A 24,784-nucleotide genomic window follows, 5' to 3' on the forward strand; every position below is an offset into this window, starting at 1 on the left:
ATCACAGTGTCTCTGCTGGGCTTCAGAGCTCTTGGGTAAAGTACAGAAATCTCCCGGGAGGTGGGGGTGGAGGGCAAGAAGAAAAAAAGAAAAGAAAGCTGAAAAAAAAAAAAGAAGGCAAAAAGGAGAGGAGGAAAAAAAAGAAATGAATGAGGAGTGTGTTCTTATCACCTAAAGCTTTTGACCTGTTTGCTCTGTTTGACCTGTATGGGATACATCAGTGTCTGTCTGCACGCTGGCTGAGAACTGCTGGGGCTTCTTGTGGGTCTGTTGTGCAGCAATAGTGCATCCCCTGGCCCCCTCAGGTGTCCCATACAGAGTTCAGCAGCAGGCACCTGTGCGGTCAGATCTGGAGAAGCAGTTTGGGGTAGCTGTTCAGGTAGGAGGGCAGTAGGACTGAACTAGCCTGTTTCATAGCCTCAGTTATGCTGCTTCTCATCAGCTGCTGTAGAATTGCAGGCAGCTTTGTAAAACTCTTACAGCACATGGGGCAGAGAAAAACTCCATGTTGACAGGCTGGCGTACGGGAAGATAATAAAATGGGTTTTTTTGTAATGGGGGGGCTGATGGAAAATGGGTTGCTTTTTTTTTGTTGCTACTCGCTAACTAGCACAAGCTGTGCTGAGATGAGAAGAGGGGAAGGTCTGAGTGACCAAAGAGTATGTTAGCTGAGAATCTCGGGTATAAGCCAGGCAGCTCCATTGGTGTTTTGTTGAGGCCATTGTGAAAGACAACCTGAACTTCAATGCCACACAGGTCTGGTGTCTTACCTGTCTTTGTTTATTGTTTTCTATTTTAGAGATGCTTGCCTGTTGCTCTTGGTTTCTAATAGCACATCAACATGTAGTGGTTACAACTCAGTTATGGAAAACCCAAAATTTTCCTCTTTGTCTTTTATCAGGTCTTCCTGTCCTCAGTCCTCTCTTTCTTTATGTCCATTTGCTGTTCTCTCTCTTCCTTTCAGCTTCCATAATTTTATTTTGTCCTGCTAATGCTTAGTTTTGGGGGCTTTTCTAAGCTGTTACTTGTCTTTCAATCCATGTTGCCTGTCAGTCTCTGCTAACTTTCTTTTCCTGCCTGTCCAAACCACCACTGAAGAGTGATTTCTGTCTCAGTTGTCGTTCTTCTTACTGATACTTCGCTGTGCTGAGAGGCTACATTTTAAAGGATGAAAATAGAGTGGGACTTTCTGAAGGTGAAACCTGGAATCTGGGGGTCTGCTGCTTTTCAGCAACTTTGAGATCACCTCATCTATCCCTGATTTGAACCATTTCTATAATCTCTAAATAGCTAAAGCCCATGTCCATTTTGTGTGTAACAAGATTATATAGAGGGTTTCATGCAGTTCTACGTGAGAGATGCTTGGGAAAGACTGTGACATTTCAGTATTTGTATGGGTGTTTCCCGTGAATTGGGGACATGTGAGGCTTGATCTCTGTATGGCAGTGAGGCCTGTGAGTACTGTTTTGGTGGCGGGGACAGAAAAGGCACAGACCTCAGTGCTGTAATGAACAAAGGTTTACTCAACAAGCAAGCACAGGTGACTGATTCTGACTTTAAAAGCAAGTTTGAATGTGTTTGATTTTAGAAAATCCATGCAAGATCGTGGTGTCTAAGTTATGTGTCAACAGCTTGTAATTTGTGTCTAATATTATTTCAGAAATTAAAAAATTACAAGACTTAGCGTATTATAAATATTACTGGAGTACCTAATAATGATCCAGAAGCCTATTATACTTGCTGTGCTTCCTTACTGTTGTTACTTTCACCTAAAACATTGCTTTAAAATTGTCTGAAAAACAAAGCCTTGTGTTCAGTATTATCTAGGCTGTTAGATTTCAAATTTTGATACATTCTTATGTTTCACGTTTTTCTGACACAAATTGCTCTATGAATTAATCTGAAAGTAAGAAATGTAAATCTGTCATTGAATTTTCATTTAGTATGCCTTAATGTATTAAAAAATGTGAGATAATATTAAAAATAGTAACATGAGCAAGCTGCAGTGGTGGTGAGATTTAGAAATCGGAAGAGATCTAAGCCCTCATTTGAGTGAAGATCAGAATACCAGCCTGGTTCCAGACAGCTGACATGTGGGTTTGCCCAAATGCCCATGTCTTAGGAAAGACCAGACCCATGAGCCTATGGAAAGTGTCTGAAGATCTCGGATCTTTCAAAGGCCAGTGCTGTAGCCTAGTGCATGAGTGACACAGATTTAGTTGGTGGGTTTTTTTTTTTTCTCTGCTACAGGCTGTGTGACAGTTTTCAGGGCTACATACCTAACCAGAAACATTTCTTTATGTTTTTTCCCCACTCCTTACTCTTTCTCCACCCAGGTGACCGACTGCTGGAGCCATACTCAGCCCAACATCCGTTTCCACGGCCCGTTGCTCTGAGGTGGGCTTGAGCCCTTGTAGCGCAGCAGACGAAAACCTGAAACATCATTGAGGAACGGGAATGCTGTTAAGTCATGACGCATTTTTTAGTTGGTGTTTTGTCTCCTGTCCCTTGTGCAGGTCCCAGACTCGGGAAGGATCACGTACTCCGGGTTTAAGAGCTCCATGAAGAGGAGGCTGGCGGCCCGCGCTGCGGTGGCGAGCAGCCCCATTGTCACAAGATGGCAGCAGCTGCACGCGAGAGGCCGCTCCCCCGCCCGCCTCGGTGCCTCCGCGGGGCCCCAGCGCGGCCGCGCCCCCGGGGAGACTCCAGGTCAGGCGGGGTGCGAAGGGTTTTCATGCAGAGGGTGGCCAAACTGCGGATGTCCACCCACTGCTCCCTCACAGAAGGTGCCAGGAAGGAATCCTGGAGCAACCCGGAGCGGGGTGTCGTGTGAGGTGTGGGCTGGTGTTGGGCGGTGGCCGTGTCCAGGTGCTTTGGGCATGGCGGTGTGCCGCAGCAGCGGTCTGCGCAGGGCTGCCCAGGCGCGGCGGGACAGCGGCCTCAGGGCAGCAGTGCGCCGCTGTCGTGAAAGGAAAGCTGGGGCTAAGGTTCCTGTTACTAGTGCGCAGGCTGCCCGGGGCAGCAGGTCGTGGAGGTGGGTGTGCAAAGGAGAAAGAAAAGTCAGTCTCACCCCCAGCCCAGCGACGCTTGCTGCAGACCAGCCTTTCTTCCTCTGTGGTGCGGGCTGTATCGGGCCGAGTTTAAGTGGCACTGGGCTGTGACAGTGTGCAGGGTTTGTTGGAGTAGCTAACGGTAACTGACAGAGGAGAGCAGGAGAAGTCATGAGGCCTCACCCCTTCCTTCTGCTTCTCCTTTGCCTTACACGCAGCTGCTGCAGACCCGGCCATAACTGCAGAACTTGGATCAGTCTACATGCCTGCATGTGCTCTAGCATACGCTCGCTGAAGAAGCAGCTTGCCTTGTGTCACTGGGTCTGCTCCAATGCATGAAGCGTCAAGTATTGACAAAGGGACAGCAGCCAAGGGACGCTCACACTCAGCTCACTTTAGGGAGAGACCTGACGGCCGCTCACAACACAGATCAAACTTTCAGTACTCGGACTTTGTCTGAAGAACTGACTATAGGGGAAGCTGTTTCTCTTCCTCAACAGCAGAAGGAGCTGACAAAAGGCTGAATATGAGCCCTTGAACTCACCAACTCCTACTTCCAGCAGTCCTGTGAGAAAGTGCGGAAGGGTCTACATGCAGCACGTACAAGAAGAGCTTCCTGGAAGACTGAGGGATCTAAATAGCTCATTTCTTGATTAATAATTGAAATCTTTAGAGAACAAATAAGAGATGCTGTTTAGTGTTCAGGATATGTTCCTGTGACGCTGTGGCTCTTGGCTAGAAAGTGCAATTTGTCTTCTGCTAAGCACAATACCAGAGCTGTTCAGAAATACATGCCCAGCTCTGAGAAACCCAGGTTCTAACACAGGGTGAAGTCTTCCCTACTTCAGTTTCTAGAATAAAAAGTCCTTCATGCTGTCTCTGTTAGCAGTGGTGAAAGGCTGTATACAGGTTCTGGGAAATCAGAAATGGATTTTCTGTGTAGCCGGTGATAAATATAAGGCTGGTTATGAGCTGCAGTAGTAAACAAGCACTCTTTAGAAAGCGAGTGATCAATCTGACCTTTATTTAGACACATGTTTTAGGATAAGAGGAATAATGCTGTAGAAATGTCTCCACTGACAAAAGGAAAGCAAGGGTGACTGGTTCAAATGTCACTTATTTGCGTTGTCCCACTTATTGTGTCAGATCTGCTTTTAGAGTACTGTTACTATGAAATTGGTGCTGTTCTGAGAAGTACTTGACAAATATTCCTGTGATGTTTTTTAAAGGAATTGATTCCATTGAAATTCTTTCTGCAGTGACACCTCAGGTGCCTAAGAAACTCTCCGTTACGAAAACTGTTGTGACTCTACCTAGCAGTCATGCTGCATTAGGCTTGGAAGGGAGCAGTAATATGAGAGCTGGAATGGAAAAGAAACAAGTGAGTAATACAACATTCAGATGCACTGGTAGGGTATTTGTTTTCCTGGGGTTTTTTTTGTTTGTTTGTTTTTAAATCTTATTTTTGATCTGGAATCTGTTGTGTGGATACTGCCTTATTGGCATGGAGAACAGCAACATGAGGAGATCTATTTAGGAAATGCCTGCTAGAGAGATGTCAGGAGCAACTTTGTTATTTATTTGATCTAGCTGCTCTCCCCCTCCTTCAGATTACTGTCCTGCAAACTAAAATTGAAACCAAGCTAATGAAGCCCTCAAGATATGTTTTTTACCTCTGAGGGAAAACATACGTTGCAAAAAGTACTCAAAGCATGAATGACTCAGTTTTCCACTTGCTTTAATAACCACTATGTGCGAAGAAGATAATTTCTTCGGTTGTGCAGGATGTAGCTGTTCATTTTATCACGTAGACAGAAATGCTATGAGAAATTTGGCAGAAAATAGCTTTCTGAGAGTAAAATTTTTTGTCATGACAGTAAAAGGTCAGATTCTTGTTCAAGGATAAAAGAACGCATGGAATTTGCCTAATATGTGAAACAAAGGCTTCAGATCACTTCGCATTTAGGTGTTATTTTCTGTTGCTGTACATGTTATACCTTCTTTTTTCCTAGTGGACACTGCCACTTTTTCTTTTTAGGCATTATCTGTTGCTTTTTGGTCATCCTAAATAAACCTGTGCTCTAGCCACCCACCTATTTCTGTTCACCGACTTCTTGAAAATTGAATTCTTGGGTGATGCTTGTCTGCATTAGTGAAACTCATTACCCTAACATTACACTCAAAACAACTTATCTACTTTAGTGCTATCAAATTGTGACTGTTCAATAATTAAGTTGTAAACTTTTAGTCAGTGACCATGCTTTTTTTTCTTTTTGGTGTGCTCTCCTTTCCTTGATTGCACCAGTTACAAGTTCAGTACTGAAGATACTGATAGCTGTTGACCGTAGCTGTTGAGTAAGGATGCTTCAGAGATGCATGCTCTATGTCCTTGCTTATAGTGGTTTAGAATCCTTAATTAATATTATTGAGAAGTTTCTGTGAGGGTACCAAGCTCAACTTCTAAGAAAAGGAGGACATACTGTCAGGACATGTGGGCTAACATGCTCACTGACTGATACCTTGTAATAATTGTATTCTTGAAAGTTGCTGGATGTTGGAAAAAGACCATGCTTTTACATCATTCTGGGAAACCTGGTCCTCTGGGCAATCACTTTCCTTTCTAAATAAGCAAAATAGTCTGGGAAATGGTCCTTTCAACAGCGTCCTTCCTGCCCCACTCCATGGTCTGATTGGAAAGTGTGAATTTTTTGAGTGTTAAGATATACGTCTCAATGGGTTTAGTAATCTTAGTTGAATTCACACTACAGAGAAATTTAATAGAACTCTTTTGTGAAATGGTAAGAACTTTCTATGAAGTACTGTGTGTAAAATATTCTTCCTTAAAATGTAAAATCTTTTAAAAGATGAGTACGTGTCATCGGTGATTGTCTTCACTCTTAGTCATAGAGTCAAAGAATGGTTTCATTTGGAAAGGACCCTTAAAGGTCATCCCTCCTGCAATGAGCAGGGACAACTTCAACTATATCAGGTTGCTTAGAGCCTCATCTTTCCAGGGATGGGGCGTCTACCACCTCTTTTGGTGACTTGTTCCAGTCTTTCACCACCTTGTTGTAAAAAATTTCTTCCTTATATCTTGTCTGAAACTACCCTCTTTTACTTTAAAACCATAACCCCTTGTCCTATTGCTACAGGCCCTACTGAAAAGTCTGTCCCCATCTTCCTGTAAGCCCTCTGTAAATATTGAGAGGCTGTGATAAGATCTCCCCAGAATCTTTTTTCTCCAAGATGAACAACCCCAGTGCTCTCAGCCTGTCTTTGCAGGAGAGCTGCTCTGCCCTCTGATCATTTTTGTGGCCCTTCTCTGGACCTGCTCCAGCAGGTCCATGTCTTGCCTGCGCTGAGGGCTCCAGAGCTGGATGCAGTGCTCCAGGTGGGGTATCACCAGAGCAGAGTAGAGGGACAGAACCACCTCCCTCAAGCTCCTGGCCATGCTTCTTTTGATGCTGCCCAGGGTATAGTTGTCTTTCTGGGCTGTGAGCACACATTGCTGGCTCATGTTCATGTTCACCTACCCGTACCCCCAAGCTGTTTTTAGAAGGGCAGCTCTCAACCCCTTCCTCCCTCAGCCTGTATTGATAATGGAGGTTGCCCCAACTGAGGTGCAGCACCTTGCACTTGGCCTTACTGAATCTCATGACGTTCACATGGGCCTGCTTCTTGAGCTTGTCCAGGTGCCTCTGAATGGCATCCCATCCCTCAGGCATGTCAACTGCACCACTCAGGTTGGTATCAGCTGCAAACTTGCCGAGGCTGCACTTGATCCCCACTGTCTGTCATTGGTGAAGATATTAAACAGTACAGGTCCCAGTATGGACCATGTGTCAGTCTGTCATTCCTGTGAAGTGACTTACCTGGAGTTACGCTGTAATTTACAAGTGGGAGCTGAGTTAGAACTAAGATATTCAGCGTTTGACATCAAGGACCACAGCCATTTCCTAAAAGTTTGGGGTGCGGGTCTTTGAGATAACGTTGTGGGATAACAAAACCCCAAGTTCTTCCTAAAACCATTTGGAAGTCAGTCCTGGCTAAAACCATATGAAAATCTATAAATTTTCTTAGATATAGTAATTAATGACTATTTAATTTGACTGCCTGGTAACATGAATGGATGGAATACATTGAAAATAAAATCTCACATCCAATCAATGCATGTGGTCTCTTTGTGGGCCAGAAGATTATTTCCTTGTATACACAGTTGGTTTTCCACAGAAATGTCTGCACTTATTTTAGAGGGACACAGATCCAAGCAATCTGATTAACTTTCTGCCAAGTTGTCTATATAAATAATACAGAAAGTGCCTCTCAAAACTGCAGGCCTGCTGTAGAACAGCTGGGATATGTAAAGGAGGAAAACTTTTTTTCCACTATGTTTTTGTAAGACATTTTTTATCATGATCGCAACAGGGTTTTGAAGAAGAGTAACACTGAGTGTGCTTGGAAGGACAGATTTCAAAGACATTAGAGGAAATACATACCAATCTTGAGTGGCTGGTAAAAACATCAGCTGCATTTCCACCTGACTGTAAATAAAGAATTACAGACCAAACAGACATCTGGCATCAGAGCATTCAACTCGGTGAACATTGTGAAGAAATGCATATCACTAGGGGTTGGTGAAGAAGTTCATATCCTGGGTGAGCTGATCTGAGCCTTTGCTTGAATCTTGACTAAAGGCCTAAGCTAATTTTTTTTTTGAAAAAAGAAAAGGTTCTGTTAAAAATTCTGATCTCCTTTTTCTTATTTTTGCTGCATCATCTATTTCTGTGATGCCCAAGGAAATAATAATGTAATGGAAAAAATTTTATTCCTCTGAGACACCTTGTATATATTTTCAGTTTCATATTGTAGAACTGGTTTAAGGAATGGGATCATGGAGTCCAGGCTTTGGAGCCCTGGTTTGAGAGAGGACTCTGACTCTAGTAGGTGTCATGGTGGAATCAATGGCCTTACAGTTTATGCACCACAAAACTGATCTTCTCTCATAGAGCAATCCTGAGGCATCAGACTTACTGTCTGCATGTAGAAAACATGGCATTGCATGCTGGTAAAATTAGCCCAAATGCCAATTCAGAAGAGAACAAGAGGGCACTAAGGTTTGGCAGGTGACCTACAGATGTACAGGCCTGGGACCTCTTCCATTGGTAAGATGGTCTTGTTCAAACAACTTTGTTGAAGTTTGTGTGATCATTAGCAGTGAATTGGTGTTTTGTGAAAGGGAAGATGGTGGCTCAAATTAGAGCACACAATTTTGGACACTGGTATGCCGTATTTGTTACTGATCTCCCATCCAAGAGGCAAGTTGTTTTGAAGCTTTTATATGACAAGTGTTGAGTCCTTTGGTGGGAGTTGTGTTATCCATAATGTTAAAATAAGGTTTTTGACAGATTTCTTCACTAAGTCATGTTTTCACTTCAATATATTAGCAGATATGTTCTTCTCAGCTTCCAGTGCTCCAGGAGGTTGGATATAGCATTGCAGAAAATGGTGACATGAAGGTCTGTGAAAATACCAGTTGCATCTGGAAAGGTATGTCCCAATATAGCAAATATTGTCATGCATGCTAAACAGAGAAATACAGCAGGCTGCATCTACACTGGAAAAGCAAGTGTATCTACCTGTTCCAGCAAGTGTTTCAGAATAATACAAAGTGGTTGAGATCTGTGCTGCTTGGGGCTACTTTTTTAGAGTTCCTACCATCTGTGAAGACTTCCAGTGTGGTTCACCCCTAGTATTTTACCTGGCTGTCCTTTGGGCCCCATTTAATGCGTTGATGACCCTAAAACATTAATTTCCTTTTAGCTTTTCAGTTTCAGAACCCTACAAATAATGTAGAGTTGTGCTGCAGAAAGGGCACAGGATATGTATCATATATATGGACTGTTGTATACATGAGAGTGCAAGACATGCAGAGATGGCGAGTCTTCTTGCTCTTACCTGTAGATAAATACAGTTGGAGTGAACGGTCCCTAGCACTCCCTCAGGTTTCATCTGTGGGAGAGTTGGTAAATTTGCTTCAAAAGATGTCCTGGGAATGAATGAGCATAAGGGAGTGTGAATGATCAGGTGACTGGAAAAGAGATGGGATGTGAGGAGCTAACCCGTGAAATAATACAGATACTCCCAGAGTTGTTTTAGTATGAGGGAATTCATTAAATATCAGGCAGATATTTTGTTGTGTTCTGTCTTGGACAGATGATTTGTTTTGGTGATCTGGCTATTTCTGTATATGATGGGTTCTTGCCAGTCAAGGCCTGATTCATACTCATGTAAAAACATTAAGAAAAGCTTCTTTATGAATCTGGAGTTCAGCTCCTGTAGAAGAAGCTGGGAGCTGTGGGATAGATTTTATATATGCCTTTGTGGCTCTTCTTCATGCAAATAAGACTCATTTCAGAACAGTCAATAGCAACAGTGTAGGAATTGTTGACAGTGGTTCTTTTCTTGATGGCAAAAGAATACAGGTATCAGGAATACCAGCTTTTATTCCACCCATCCACTTGTTGATTATGTGGTCTAGTGTGACAGTACTGACTACTTACCACTTCCTGAGTCTCATTGTGAGAAGTGACACAGACATGTGAGACCAAAATTAAAAGAAATTAAAAGTCAGTGATATCTGCTGGTACCAATGCAAAATAACACAAAATGGTGTAATGAAGCTTAATTTTCACTAATTAAAAATCCTGTTATGCACATTCATGTGTCTATGAAGTAGGTGAATAGACCTGATGGTGTATTCAGTATGAATTTGCAGTAGGCAAATTAATTACTCACGAGAGAAGAGAAGCCTCAAATGAGTTACAGAGATGATTTCATCCTTTATATCTCACTACTCAGTACCAGTTACCAATGTTAAAGAAGAAAAGCATTTTCAGTGTTTCAGAAGTGTTGCCATTCATCTCACTGTTGCAATTAAGAGCCTTAATTTTCCTGAATTATCTTACTTGGCTGGATTCAGAAAGGTTTGGTAAAGTTTTGGAAAAATAACCAAAAATCTAGATATTAGAAATACAGATTTTTCTGTACAGACAAATCTAATTTCAGTGACATTAGACCTTTTAGGGGTAGAATGCAGCGTTACATCTCCTGTTGGGCAGGTCTGAGAAGGTTGTTCCTGCAAGCCTTCTTGATAGTTTAACTCCACAAAATTTTAGACACAGAACGAAATCACTGTGGTCTGCTTCTTGCTCATCTTCAGTCCTTATTTGGAGAGAAAGGGGGTACCACAGCTGAGAGGGGAAATAGTTGTGGTCTGGCAGAAATGAATTTTGGATTAGGGGAGAAGATTCAGGACAGACTAAGGAAGGACCGCGTGAAATAACTTCTCCACAATTTGTCATTGGACTTCCATATAGGATGTTTATCTGTGTATTTAAGTTTGTCAGTGTTGGATTTTTTTGAATGGAGGAGGTTACCAGTAGAGATAAGTAGTGTCTTCTGCCCCTGAAAATTTTAATACTTATTGCAAATACTTCTTTCTGGAGAATAATTGAAAAAGGAGGTCAAAACACAGAGAGAAGCACAGAAATGTGAATCTCCGCCTTTCTGCTCTGCATAGTACATTAAAATGATTTCTTACACATAAAAATCTAGCATTAAATGGTTCATAGCACTAATGATCTGGGTTTTTTACTATGATGTTTAGGAGTCCTTGAAGCGCAAGTTAGACAATGACTATAAAGGGTGACTCTTCTGCTTGCTCGTACTTGTTATTTGCTTTTGTTTCTTGCTTATGTGCTGTCACAAGCTTAGTGTGCTGTGATCAAGGTGCATGTGCTTTAAAAACCTTTTCCTGTGGTTAGGTATTGGTGGGGGAGACCTTTTGGTGAGAAATTAACATGAGAAAGCAAAGTTTATTGCTGTGTGAGGGGGTTTTGAAGTGGGAGAGCATGTATGAAACATTCTGCTACTAACAACTTTTGACAGAGAACTAAGGCGAAAAAGGCAAAAAAACCCCATGTTCCGTATCGAGCTGTGGTACAATTTAAACAGAGTATAGGGTTCCCTATTCTCTGTTCTAGCTGACTAAATCTATGGAGGTTTGAAAGAGGTGGTAAAAGGTGGCTTTCACCTAGTTCAGCGTGAATGTTTGGAGCCTACCCAGGATAAATTAGACCCTTCTGGCCTCCTCTGGACCATGGAGAGACAAATATAGTGAGAATGTGAAAGGCTTAGGCCTGAGAAAAGTTGGTGGTGTTTTTGCATTACTTATCTGTGTGTGATGAATCTTCAAATACAGGATGCCAAGAGGGGACCCATAGTGACTTCAGAGCTGTTACCACCATGAAGCCTTCCATACTATGGGAACCAGAAGCGAGGCTTCATATTAGTGGCTTGCGCAATGATTACTGTAAGTTAATTTCTCCTGTGTGGTGGTTTTCACAGAGAATGGGAATTCTTATGTATATTTCAAGATAGATAGCAAAGGTGTGCCCCCTTCACATAAAATGGAAACTCTGCAGGACATATGCATGAAGTCATGTTTCTTATAAGGACACATCTTTGAAAACTGGCTGTCCCAGGACAGAGACATGACTGATCAAACCCTAGAATCAATACTACCTAACTCTCACGTAGTTTCCTTCAGCTGTAGATCTCAATACAACTTTCAAATCAAACCAATTTACTTACCTCTGGTTAATTAAGTTAAAACGTTTCAGCTATCAGCCTTGGATATCCAGCAGCCAGTCAACACAGCAGCAACTTTATTGAGCAGACTTTGAAATCTCTTGTTTTGGCAGAGATCAGTGACATTGATAAATACATTGACAGATGATAGATACCTTCTGAACTGAATTCTCATTTGTGTCTTTGGTGGTGCACAAGGAAAAATTAAACATGCACAAATTGCACATGAAGACACATGGATCTCTGGTCTACAGCAGCAAATACATGTTTTAACAGTTCATAAGATCTAATGAACAGCTCATTATGTGCAAGTGTTTGTAATTGCCCTGTGGAGTTTTTTTTCAACATATCTTTGCAAGTGTTCATGTATATCTATGAACAGGACAAAAGTTTGTGTGATTTACACTGTGCACAAAGTATGTCACAAGACTAACGGCATGAACAGAAGTCTTTGGAAGTGATTTCTGGCTACACCGATCAGGACTGTAGTTAAAACAGCTGACCGATGGATTCAGCTGTTCTTCAGAGTGATTTTAGTTACCAAAATATGATGTCAGACCTTGGCCTGTGGTAAGTCTTCTGTGCTTCAGAGGTCATGACTTTTAAGCTGCCCTAAATCATTATCATAACCCTTATCATTAGCAGCATAAATGTTATCATTAACCTGAGGATGTAGGACAGACTGTAGCATATAGGCTCTCTCCTCTGTCTTTCTCAATTACAAGAATTACCTTGGAACAAGGGTGGTTTTGGAACTGGAGTGGTTTCTGAGGGAGCCTCATTTCTGGTGGCAGAAATGAAGAGTGAATAACATAGTGATCCAAAACACAGCGTGATAGATTAAAAAAATCTAGTGGAGAAGCTGCAAGTCAGATCCTGCTGTGCAAACGTACCAGTTTGTAGAGATTAGTCTTGTGGAGACCTTACGTAGTTAGAGATACTGTCCTTCATGTAGGAGCAATACTTGCTAGTAACGGTTTCGTAGAAGCATTCTCTTGAAGTTTTCCCATAGCTATTAGAAAAAAAGTTTCTCTCCCCCAGAATGATACTCCCTTTCACCCCATCCTGTTACCTACAACTTTTTTGCAGTAATTTTTGGTAGCTTTCTTCTAGATCTAAACATACTGGACTGGAGCCTGGAAAATCTTGTGGCTGTTGCTGTAGGACCGGCTGCACACATCTGGAAGGGAGGAGCTCTTCAAACCATTGAAAGAATTTATTTGAATTCGAATTCCAAATACATTTCTTCTCTGGCTTGGATAAAAGAAGGAACTTGCCTTGCAATTGGCACCAGCGATGGAGAAGTACAAGTACTAGATAGTCTACTTTTTTAGTCTTTCTCCATTTTTAGCTAAAGTCTCCACATGACAATTTGATACTGAATTTTTTTTAAGAAAATAAACAAAAAAGATGGGCTAAGCTACAGAAGAACTCTGCTGGAGACAACATATAGCACTTCCCTGTATCAGTCTGCACCTTACTGAATGGCTTAGTAACATCCAGAGTTGTCTATATGTAATGGAGCCTCTGAAGCCATTAAAAAGCTGATGACTGAATAAATATTCAGTTGTCCAGAGACAATCAGATTTTTTTTCACTAGTAAGAGGAACTCCTTCATTAAATTATTTTACTCAGCACAGTTTTTTCTTGTATCTCTCTTGCTAAGATTATTGTAGTGATCCATACTCTGACCTCTCGACCTCTCCTTATGGATTCACACATGAGAATCTGACTTCAGTGTGATTATACACATATCTGTCAGCCTGCTTTTATGCAACAGTCCTATTATCAAAAGATTTTTTTGGCTGAGATGCTAGATAATATAGGGACCTACCAGCTGCAGTCCTGAGTCAGCAATCTGAAGGTACTGAAGGCCAGTGCTTTCAAGTACAGACTTCCAAATACTAACGTTTTAATAAATAGCTTTAAACTCAGGAGATGTGCATTCTCTTCAGTCCACTTCAGCATCATGGATATAGCTGCCAAAATCTGGAAATACTCCTTCTTAACTTTTGAAATAAATGAGCTTGAGGTTGTCCATATGTCAGAGCAGAACTGGGAAGTGGGTTACTTGCAAACAAATGAAGACAGCAAGAATTTTTTTTCTTTTTGTTGTTGAATTTGTATTTCCCATTTTTTTTGGTTTGGCAGCTGTGGGACATTGAAACCAAAAAGAGGTTGAGAAATATGTTTGGTCACCTGTCTGTAGTTGGAGCGCTGAGCTGGAATCATCATATTCTGAGCAGGTGAGTGGTGTAGTATATTCCCAGGCGGAGTCCTGTGGGTTTTACTTATACAAATGTCCCGTTCACTTTGGTTGTTTTCTTTGGCTTTGCTCAAAGATGATTTACCCTGTCCCTCTACTTATTGGGCATCTCAGAAATAATATGTAGATTTACTGTGTGGCAGGAAAGCAGCCAAAGGGGATTTAGCCTGCCTCTTTAATCTCTCTTCTTACTGTCCTTCCAGAAAACTGTCAGCACTCGCAGAATTTTACTAGGATGTGGAGACTGTGGCTCTGGTTTTGCACAAAGCCTGATCATAGCCTGCCCAGTGCCAGGGAAAGGACACGTAGTTTAGTCTGCCCCTCTGTTGATATCAAGATTACATCTGTCTTTTGAGGTGCACAGCAAAACACAGCTGTTAAGAGTTACACACCTCTCTAGCTGGGTATCTGCAAAGGAAGACTGGCTCACTGCTGCCTACAACCCAAGGAGGAGTGAAGTGGTTGACCTTTGCTTTGCCAAGGGTGAATTTTAAACTAGCTGGTGAATATTTTATATTTAGGGATCATTTCAATATGGGGACTCAGATGAGAAAGATCAAGTGTACTCTTTTATTGTTTTATTCCTCCCGCTTCCTGTTTCAGATCTTTGACTCACACTTGAAGGGGCTTAGGTTAGACTTGTTTAGGATGGATGCTTCTATGATTTTAAAATCATATGATAGCCTTCTGTTTTACTTAAATGCAGAACTAATAGCAAAGGTAGACTTACTTGTTAAACTCAAAATGACACTGGTATCTCTGGATATGAACACTAGAGGTAGTGTTATTTTGATTTTTCAAGATGCTCTGGGTTTTGGTTTTGATTGTATTAGGTCTGCTAGGTGCAGTGCAGTACAAGAATACCGGCTGAACAACCAGTTAATAAAATGCCGTTACTGGAGCTGGTACATTGCGTGTGTTAAGTTACAAGGATGCAGCTAGAACATCCTGCCAATGCCATGACCTTATTAGAATACGCAATAGTTTCAATTTGCATTTCAGCTTGGCCAGAGGAGTGAAAGCAACAGAGAAAATCAAATTATAGATTTATCTGAATAGAAATTGGTGATAAAATTCAGCATGAACCAGTGAACTGTTATGGTTAACAGATTAGGTTGAGATAACATTTATTTCTCTTGTTAGGTTTGAAACTAACCAGTTCATTCTAACATTAAGGCAGAATTAAAATACCTGTATAAGTAGAAAAAAGATATGAAGTTAATACTCATTGTTACTAAAATAAGAGCAACATTCTTACAGTAAACTTCACTGTGGACAATCGATACTTTGGGATTACATACTAATTTCAGTGGTTTAAAATAGCCCAACAACACATCATCATGAACCTGTAAATAAATTTCAGTACCATAAATTAATCCATCACAAAATTTTGTTGGCTTCTTTTTGTCTTTAGCAAAACAGACGCCACCTTCTGTGTCAAAAGCAAATAATTCTGATTTGATGCCAAGTGGAAAAAATTCCTTTCAGCCAGGATTCTCAGGACCCCAGTTCTTTCCCATGCATACCACTAGAAGTACCGAAAACCTTAATATGGCCAACACTGGCAATTCAGTTCTGTTTCTTTTGGTGTGGTGAGTTGACCTTGCCTTGATACCAGGTGCCCACCAAGCTGCTCTATCACTCCCCTACTCGGCAGGATGGGGAGGGGAGAAAATAGGATGGAAAAACCTTTTGGGTCAAGATAAAGGCAGTTTAATAAACCAAAGTAGGGCTGTGTGTAGAAGTGAAGGCAAACAAAAGATTATTGTCTACTTCCCATCAGCAGGCAATGTCCAGGCACTTGCTGGGAAGTATGGCTTTAGTACACATAGCAGTTGTTCTGGAAGACAAAAGTTATAATAATGAATGCTGCCACATGCTTCGCACCCTCTTTTAGCTTTTATTGCTAAGCAGATGTCATACGGTATGGAATATCCCTTTGGTGAGTTTGTATCAGCTGTCCTGGCCATGTCCCCTCCCAAGACCCTGCCCACCCCCAGCCTACTGATGAGGGGGGAAAGGTTGGAGGGACAGCCTTGATGCTGTGCGAGCGCTGCTCAGCAGTAGCCAAAAGACAAAACATCGGTGTGTTATCACTGCCTTTCTGGCTACCAATGCAAGGCACAGCACTGTGAGGGCTGCTATGGGGAAAATTAACTCCATCTTAGCCAGACCCGATATACTTGGTTAAATTTTCTGCATAGTATTTAGTAGGAAAAATCAGTGTAAATCTTTGGGAGGCAAATGATGATGGCTTTGCATATAATGCACATATTGTCATGTATTTTCTAGGTATTTTCCAGAAAAGTGTGCTTAATATTCACTGAAGCACTGCTTGGTTGCAATCTTTCATGCTTTTTGGTGAACTTCAAGAGCTTGGCAAGTCCATAATACAAACACAACAGAATGACATTTCTTGCAATCAGTCAGTTTTGAGTGTGCTTTTCTAGAGTTTCCACATCACTCAACTTGGATCTGAAATGTTTTGAAGAGCCGGTATGGGACAGTCTCCAGTCATTATTGCCTTCAATTAATAAGTGATGCCAGATACATGTCATCGTGTTGGAAATGTGAATTTCCAGCAGGAAGCCCTTCTGTTTTGTCATAGGTTTACTGTAGGTAGTATCCTTAGAAAGGCAGGAAAAGAAAATGTACTGCAAGGTATTTTCAATATTTTCATTTCAGCTGTACTGTTCATATGTAAAACCTGTATCTCAGAACTAAGCTGTAACAGTAGCTGTGCTTCCAGGCAGGATATTTCTTCCTTCTTTTGATAAACTGATGATACTGGCTGTAGAACCATGCATCCATTTCCTGACAGGCAATTACTGCAACAGTGTCAAGCTGTGCAGATTTATTTAAGCCTGGAAGTGGGAGGGAGAAGAGACAGAACCAAGTTACTTGCTAGGAAGCCCTTTCCCAGAGCGATGTAGTTTTACACTCCCTTTTTGTTGGGCATAGAGCCATATCTGGCCTTGGCAAAAATCATTTTGCAAAATGATTTTTCATGAAGAACAGGAAATAGTTTACATTAAATGGCTTGACAGGGTGTGGATTAGTGGAATACAGTGCAATATATCTTCAGGGAAATGAAAACCATGAGAGAGAACAGGTATTCTGCCTGGCTTGAACTGAGCAGCTGCTTGGCTTATTTCTCTTGTCAGCCACCTCTACAGTCAGGGTGTGCTTTCAATGGTTGGTTTGTGTTTCCTTTTACTGAAATAGTGTTGTTCTGCAGATGCACCACCCTGATGTGGTTTGGTTCTGAAACCACACATCTGACTCACATCAGTGTGATGTTGTAGCTTGTCTTCTTTAACATTAAACCCATGCTGTCTGTTCTCATCTACAGTGGTTCACGACTAGGATCTATTCATCACCATGATGTTCGGGTTGCTCAACACCATGTTGGGACTCTTCGCCACAACAAAAAAAGCATTTGCAGCTTGAAATGGTCACTAACCGACCAGTTGCTGGCCAGTGGGTCTAGTGATGGTATATTAAATATCTGGCCTGGTGACCCTGGTGTGAAATTGCAGTTGCAGCCACTGAAAACCATACCTCATTCTTCAGCAGTTAAGGTATATGGAAAAAGATTGTCTGCTTTTCTATATTTGCTCTCTTGAAATCACATTGTTGATGGGGACAGTTAGGAAATTTTTCAAGTTATTTCAGTGATACCTATTAGTTTCTTCTCCCTGTCTGTGATGCAGTTAATTTTAAGACCAGTTCTCCTCATACCAAGTCACAGATAAATTTGCTAGGGCTTTGATTATGAAATTTTACTGGATTAGTAGGCCTTTGTAAATATAATGTCAAACAGAACTAAAATTTACAGCCTTCTTTATCTCTCTGCCTTGCACAGAAAAGTTTGATGATGCAATACTTACAAGTTAACAAACAAGATCTTTCAATTTTTGGAATTTTGGAAAGTTCTCTCTACTGCAGTTAATTTAAATATGCAGTTTCTTCTGTCCATATTTTTATGTGTTCGCTGGTAGCAAATAATCTGAAGTAGGAAACTGGAAATGAGACCATTTAAGATTTTTCATCTTTAGAAAGTTCCAGTCTGTGTGGGAGAAAGGACAGGTATCAGCAATAAGAGGCAGGGGAGCCCAGAATATATGAGCTGTTTATTCTCCCAAAAGTCTGCGGCTGGCCTGAAGCATTGGAGTTAAAAGGTTGAAGGAGTTTGTTGAAACAGATGGAATTGAATTCTTAGTAGCTTTTCTTCAGGTAGAGTCTGGGCCTTAGGCATATCCTGGAAATATGTCAGAAGAAACCTTGTCTCTTTTAAGCCCTGTAAGTCACGTTGCTTAGGCTTCTGTGATGGCTTAGCATAGGCAGTAAGACCGTATCCTGCTGGGTTCTTCTGGTCCTGAGTGTGAGTCTATGAAGGGTAAACAGAGAAGCTGGAGTTCTGTGAGTGTATGTGGGGCAGTGCAGGCTACTGTGGAGCAATGACAAGGAAAGCAACATTTGGAGTTTTGGGATCCTGCTGTTCTGTGAACGTGTATTCTGGGTGCTTGTTGCAGTTCATTTTTCCAACTAGTCTTTTAAGCAAAAACTATTCTGTTTTTACAGCTAACCTCCTAGTCTGTTCTGGCATCTCTTTTTTTTTAATTATTTTTATTTTTTTTTTTTTTTTAGGCAATGAACTGGTGTCCTTGGCAGTCCAAAGTCCTTGCTACAGGGGGTGGAATGAAGGACAGGATTTTGCGTGTCTGGGACATAAATTGTGAGAAAATTATCCAAAGTGCAGCTACAGATTCTCAGGTGAAATGATGAAATGTCTGCATACTTAGGCTATGCTCTTCTGGTAAAGCTATGCTCATTTGGCAAACTACCACTGACTTTGAGGGTGGTTCTGCAGTCAGAAGAACAGCAGGATTTTCTCTGGATGTGCAATTGTGCTACATTCAACACGGCAGTGTGTGACTGAACTCAGAAGCGGTTTGTTGTTTCCATTCACTGCTTCTGTCTCCACACAGAAGTGATTGAAGAGGAGGTGGTCTTGCAGCCAGACACTTAGCATAATCTTTTCTTTATTGGCAATAATAGTTCTGGCCAAAACTCTTGGATGTGGAGAGAATGTTGAGTGGGAGGGAAAATTCCCAGAGTCCTGGGGTGGGAAGAGGTTAGAAGAGTCAGAGGGCAAATATCTGCCTCTGGAGTTTGAATATTAAGAGACAGAAGAACAGATTCGCAGCTGGAGTAAAGCAGCCTAACTGTTGATTTTCCTGGAGCTGTTACAACTTAGCTGAGGATGTGTCTGAAGGGCTTTGGTGTTATACTAATAGGCTGTTAATCACATTTACATAGGACAATAAGGCAATTGTACTTTGAAGTATTGTAAAGAAAGAAATGATCCTTTTAAATAAGTAAATATCCTGCTGGGACTATTTCTCAGTAGCTTGTTTAAACGTTGTAGATAACCTTTGAAATATATTGAATGGTGTTATGTTGACCCTTCCTGAAAACAAAAGCAGAATTTTAAATTGCAATAGGTTTGTTCCTTGCTCTGGTTACCCCAAACCAGTGAACTGATGACTGGACAAGGCCTTCCTGGAAATCAGATGAAGATATGGAAGTATCCCATGCTTATCAATTCATCAGAACTCTATGGCAAGTATTTCAGTTAATAGTTTTAACTATTTCAGTTAACTGTCTGTCTAATCACTGTGTTTTTGCAAGTGCATACTTTACACGTTTACATACAGAGTTAAAAGAGCAGTCACCTACACATCCTCCCTCTGCCTACACCGCATACATTCATAAGCACAATTCTGATTCATGGGATTGTAAATGTTGACTTCCTAAGATAATCGTGTAAGGTGCTTCTGTAAAATTCCTTGATTTTAATGATGGGATTCTCTCCTCTAATTTCTAAGGTCATCCCAGGTGCAGGGTGTGGATTTCCACTTCTCCCTAAGGCTTACTAGGCCTGAATTGAGTGTGCCAGTGCCAGGTTGCCTCCAATATATTCGAGGCTGATGGTCTCCTGGGCAACACAAACTAGATGTGGCTTTTTGATTTTGCAGCTCATCATGTAAGGATACTGAACCAGCATCCAAATGGTGTTTGAAATAAATCTCCGTGTTTTATTTAGAGCTGTCTGGGTTTTAATGCATGATTTTGGCTGTGAAGCAATGTGGTGCAGCATGTTTCCCTTGTACCATGCTGACAGCTAAAGGAAAGTGGAGTTTCCTTGCAGCTCTGTATTGGTCCATGGTGCTGTAGGGCTACCCTACACATAAAAGTTACTTTCTATTAAGTCGCCTTGTTTCTGATGCTTGCTGTTACTTCCTATCCATTATTTTACTTGTTTCAGTGTTAACTGAAGCAATCCAACAGAAGCATCTGAAGTTAAAGGAAAGTCACAAATTACTTGCACACTGACTGCATTTTCCCAAGTATGGTTGTTTTTTCACAGACTGACAAGATATGGCCAAAGAAGCCCTGGATTTTTAACCTGACAGCTGATATTAACAAATACTTTTTGTACCCTATTGCTACATTTGAAGGCATTCATTAAATTCCTAATCTATTAAATCCTAGCTATGCTGGGATGCTGTGCTTGGAACCAGGGACTTGGGTGGAACCAGGGACTTGGCTTCAACACTAGCCTGTAAGAGGAAAGCACAAGAGAGTCAAAACAAAGATGGATGGAAGAGAAAGGGCAGAAGAGACATATGTAGATGTAGTTACATTATCTTTGTGTAATGTTGCTTGTCTGTGTTGCTTTTCCTTATCCACCCTCATTTATGTACAGCTTTTAAGGAATGTCCTGTGATGTTCCTGAGAAATGATCTGGAAAGTGACACCATCATTATAAAGTAGCTTGAGGTTTCTGAAATCGTTGTAAGTCTTGAATATACTATTTGAAATGAAAACTAGATTGAATTTCACCTTTGAGAATAGTGTATGGTGTAAAGTATTTACCATATAAGTCAAATGCATTGGTAATTTGGTGAAGCCAGAGGTTTACTTATCATCCTGTTTCCTATTCAGTTTACTTATATGCAAAAGAAACTAATTTTCATGAACAAATAGACGAGGTAATTGTTACACACATACATTCATGCTTATGACAGCTCATAATACCTTACTATAACCAATTGAATATTGGAAAAAAATTGTGAATGTATCAAAATATGTTCAGAAAAAATACTGTGGTGAATGATTGTGGGATGGTTCAAAGTGAGCCTCAGACATCCTTAACCACATGAGTTTTACACCCAAAAAAATGAACAGATAAATTGTAACTGAATCTCATTATTTAGTCCTCCTGCAAAACGCTGAAGACCTCAGCTAACAATGAAGCCCTGTCAAGCTACTTTTAGGTAGTTTAGTAATTGAGGTTACCTATTACTGAGCATATTCAGAACAGAATAACAACTGAAAGATAGTAACCTTTTTATAGCACTAAGTCGATTTTTGAGATACTCCTGATAGAACTAGTAATTTACTAGAAAAAAAGATTAAATTTTGGATATAAATGCCCTCCCCTTAGAAAAGATGTTGTAGATCAAAGAAAACACACCAGCAAACAAAACAGTAATTGCTTTGAAACATATCTGAATGTGATCTTGAAACAATGAAATAAAACCAGAAAACTCCACTCAGAAAACATGGAAATGAGCATCTCAACTTTTCTGATTTCTCCCTGTCCCCCTTCACTTCTTTTTGACTGAAACTGTTAATTAAATTTCGGTCAGTGTTGTGGATAGATTTGGGTGCCTCCAAAAACTACATCTCCAGCTCTTCTGTCAAAGTCACTACAGACACTGAATGGAGGCAGTGTAAAGAATTTGCTGAATTGTAAATTCATGGTCTTAAATATTGACAAAGATAGTGTACACTTCAATAACCTGAGAAGGAGCAAAGCCTTAAAATTAGATTCTGCTGAAATAATATAACGTTGTTACCAAAATTCTAGTCACAAAGTTTAGCAGAGGGACCATGTTACTTAGCACCAGGACAGCTGATATTTGCTTTTTGTCACAGTGGCTCTGTAGCAGCTTCGCAAAGTTAGGGCAGACTGTCCATCTGCAGCAGTTCTATGAATCTTCACCAGGTGCCGTTGTGGTAAGTACCACAGTATCAGAGGGCTTTACAGTTCCTCACATGTTTATTCTCATAAAATTATTTTGAGCTAGGGAAGTGCTGTTCCTTTGTGTTCATAGTGAACTTGGGTACAGAGGATGTGTCACCTATGCTCATTCAAGTTGGTCACCCAAGACTTCATATGTACCTTCACACTTCCTTTTAGGATGTGGTTCATCTGGTCTGTTTTAGGTGAGATACACTGCGTCTCAGAAGGTTTTTTTTGACCTTGGGTGACTAGCTGTGCTATATGATTGTCGGTAACTCACCCAACCAGAGGAGCTAATGGCCAGTAACTTGGAGTAAAAAGGCTCCTCATTTCTCAGGCCCCTGTGTGCTTAAAAGCTTCATGGATTTGCTTAGCATTGGCATTGTGCTAGATGATACAGGAGGTCTATGGCAGAGCAGTGAGGTAAATACAGCTCTCAGCAGTCTCAGCTTAGTATCAGACTCTTTCTGGCTTCAGTTCAAATTCAGTTGATTCTACTGAGAGAGATTCTTGTATAATCAGGTTAATGAGTTTTGCACATTCTTTGTTCTCCCAGACTGGTGTAGCTTGTGGTCTTCAATGTCTAGCTCCCAAAGCCTACTGCAACTGCGGACAAACTCAATATACAATTCCAGTAAATTATTTTGTAGGATCACTGTTAAATGATCTTCTTAACAACAATAACTGAGCAGCTGGGGACACAGTCTCATTATTGTTGGATCAGCTGCAAACTGTCCCCAAGGTATGTGCAGCCAGATGGGGTGTCTCAGCAGTGAGATACATCGCCAAACACAGATGAGACTTACGTTGTAAGTGTGTGGAGAATCAAAGAGTTCAGGTTCAATGCTCTCCTTTGACAGAAATATCTTCTCAATGTGCTGCAGTCCTGGCAGTTAAAGCTTGATCCCTAATGAGAAAATATTGCCTTCAGCTCTTTCTTAATGTGAAAATATTCTATAGGTAGTGCTAGCTTCCCACATCCTATGCAGCATATTTTGCTGCTACAGTAGAAGTGGAACAAGCTACAGTATGTGTGGCAGTGGTGAAAGTGACTGGCATAATCAGAGTAGAATTGTGATGAATCTTTCCTTCTTTTGTATATATTTTATTTTACAGGTCACAAAGGGAGAGTCCTGCATATAGCTCTGAACCCAGATCAGAACAGGCTCTTTTCTGTTGCGGCTGATGGGATAGCTTGTCTGTGGAAATGCTGTGAGCCTGGGCAGAGCAAGCACAGCAGCAAGGCTTTTTCTAGTGATTATTTGAGCTCATTCTTGTGACTTCTTTTCCTTGAAAGCAAGTGATTAAATGTATTTAGAAGATTCAATAATTCAAAATATGTGTGTTCATTCCAGTGGAAACATGGCAGAAGACAGTATATTTTTTTTCAAGAAAAAGCAATTTTCCCCGTCAGTCCATCATGTGAAATGTTAGTAGCTTGTCTTACTTACCCTAGAGAAAAAATATTCTGACTCTGAAGAATAACATGATATTTATTTTCATTAAACTAGCAAGCATGGATGGAATCCACACTGTATCAAGTGCCAGCGTAAAATCTTAGGTCCTGCTTTTAGCTATGATTTTCTAAGTGATTTTACATCTTACCATCCCCATTGGGAACCACATGCCAATAATGTGTAAATTCGCTTGAATCATTCAAAGGGCTAGAATCAGCAGAGGACAGTCCAGGGGTCTGTATTGTTCTATATATCACATGGGTCATGGAACAGAATCTGTCTAAGTATTTCTAGAGATCTAGGTTAAATATGTAATTGTGGCTAAATATAAATGATTTCTTGGGAATTCTTTGGTTTTTTCATAGTAGTAATGATAACTAGCTTAATTAGAAAACTGTCTTTATTGTTTTGAATTGTTTCCTTTCCTTAAACTTACCTGATATGTTTAACAATGATTGAAAATATAAATAATCACACAATAGTTATATTATGTATAATTATGTAATGAACTGGTTAATAAGCCAGATGGACATAGTCAAAGAAGTTTGGATCTAACACAACATTTAGTTCATTCATTCCTTAAAGTTACCAATTAATTCTGGGTGTCAGCAAACCTGGCAGCTATCACCTTCTTATGAATCTTCTTTAGCGTTCACAAGGACCAAACCTCTTGGACTTTAACAGATGTCTGCCCGTGTTAAGACTTGCACACTGTCAACAGCTAAGTAAAGATGTCAGGATTGGTCTTCAGATGCTATTCAGATGGAATTTAGTGCTATTCAGTGCTATTCAAAATGTGTTCTATCCACAGACATCTTTGGAGCTTTGCTTTCATTATTAGGAATGACAGGAGGCAAGGGGTAAGGATTCACTCATACATTTGTATATTAAAAACCCCGTGAGCTCAGAAACTCATATTGTTTGGATTTCTTTTTTTTTCTGCTTGAGATTTATTTTGAGTATTACCTGTAGCTGGGGAAGAATGGGAGATTAGGCCGGTAAAGCAGTGTCAGCCCATGGAAAATTACATTTTACAAATGCATGAAAAGAGGTTGATGATGTTAACAGGGGCACAAGTATCTGGAAATGGGTGTGAAATTTTAAAAACCTCATCTTCTGTTGATAAGTCACGTGTATGCAATCTTTAAGTGTGGAAGGTTGAGACCACTCATCTTTTTTATCTAGTAAAATGTTAATTTACAATAAATCTGCTACTAAACTGCTTGTTTCTGACATCATCTCATGTGGTCTTCAAAATAGGTTAGAA

At 40.7% G+C, this 24,784-nt stretch overlaps 1 protein-coding gene across 1 annotated transcript; it reads left to right on the forward strand.

Annotated features, from left to right (window-relative positions):
- The first annotated feature begins 1,168 nt into the window (after positions 1-1,168).
- Positions 1,169-23,340, forward strand: CDC20B (cell division cycle 20B). The gene is made up of 11 exons (XM_037372646.1): positions 1,169-1,195; positions 2,517-2,709; positions 4,310-4,431; positions 8,498-8,597; positions 11,311-11,421; positions 12,813-13,009; positions 13,851-13,945; positions 17,318-17,546; positions 18,616-18,741; positions 19,473-19,590; positions 23,177-23,340. Exons 1-11 carry the CDS (start codon positions 1,169-1,171, stop codon positions 23,338-23,340), a joined length of 1,482 nt encoding a protein of 493 aa, XP_037228543.1.
- The last annotated feature ends 1,444 nt before the right edge of the window (positions 23,341-24,784 follow it).

The sequence above is a fragment of the Falco rusticolus genome, chromosome Z (genome assembly GCF_015220075.1).
Source record: "Falco rusticolus isolate bFalRus1 chromosome Z, bFalRus1.pri, whole genome shotgun sequence".
Classification (NCBI taxonomy): Eukaryota; Metazoa; Chordata; class Aves; order Falconiformes; family Falconidae; genus Falco; species Falco rusticolus.

Coding starts and splice junctions, on each gene's coding strand:
- CDC20B (XM_037372646.1), top strand. CDS start 1,169: ATGAAAATAGAGTGGGACTTTCTGAAG. Junction 2,710..4,309: donor CGCCCCCGGGGAGACTCCAG/GTCAGGCGGGGT, acceptor TTCTTTCTGCAG/TGACACCTCAGGTGCCTAAG. Junction 8,598..11,310: donor TACCAGTTGCATCTGGAAAG/GTATGTCCCAAT, acceptor CTTCAAATACAG/GATGCCAAGAGGGGACCCAT.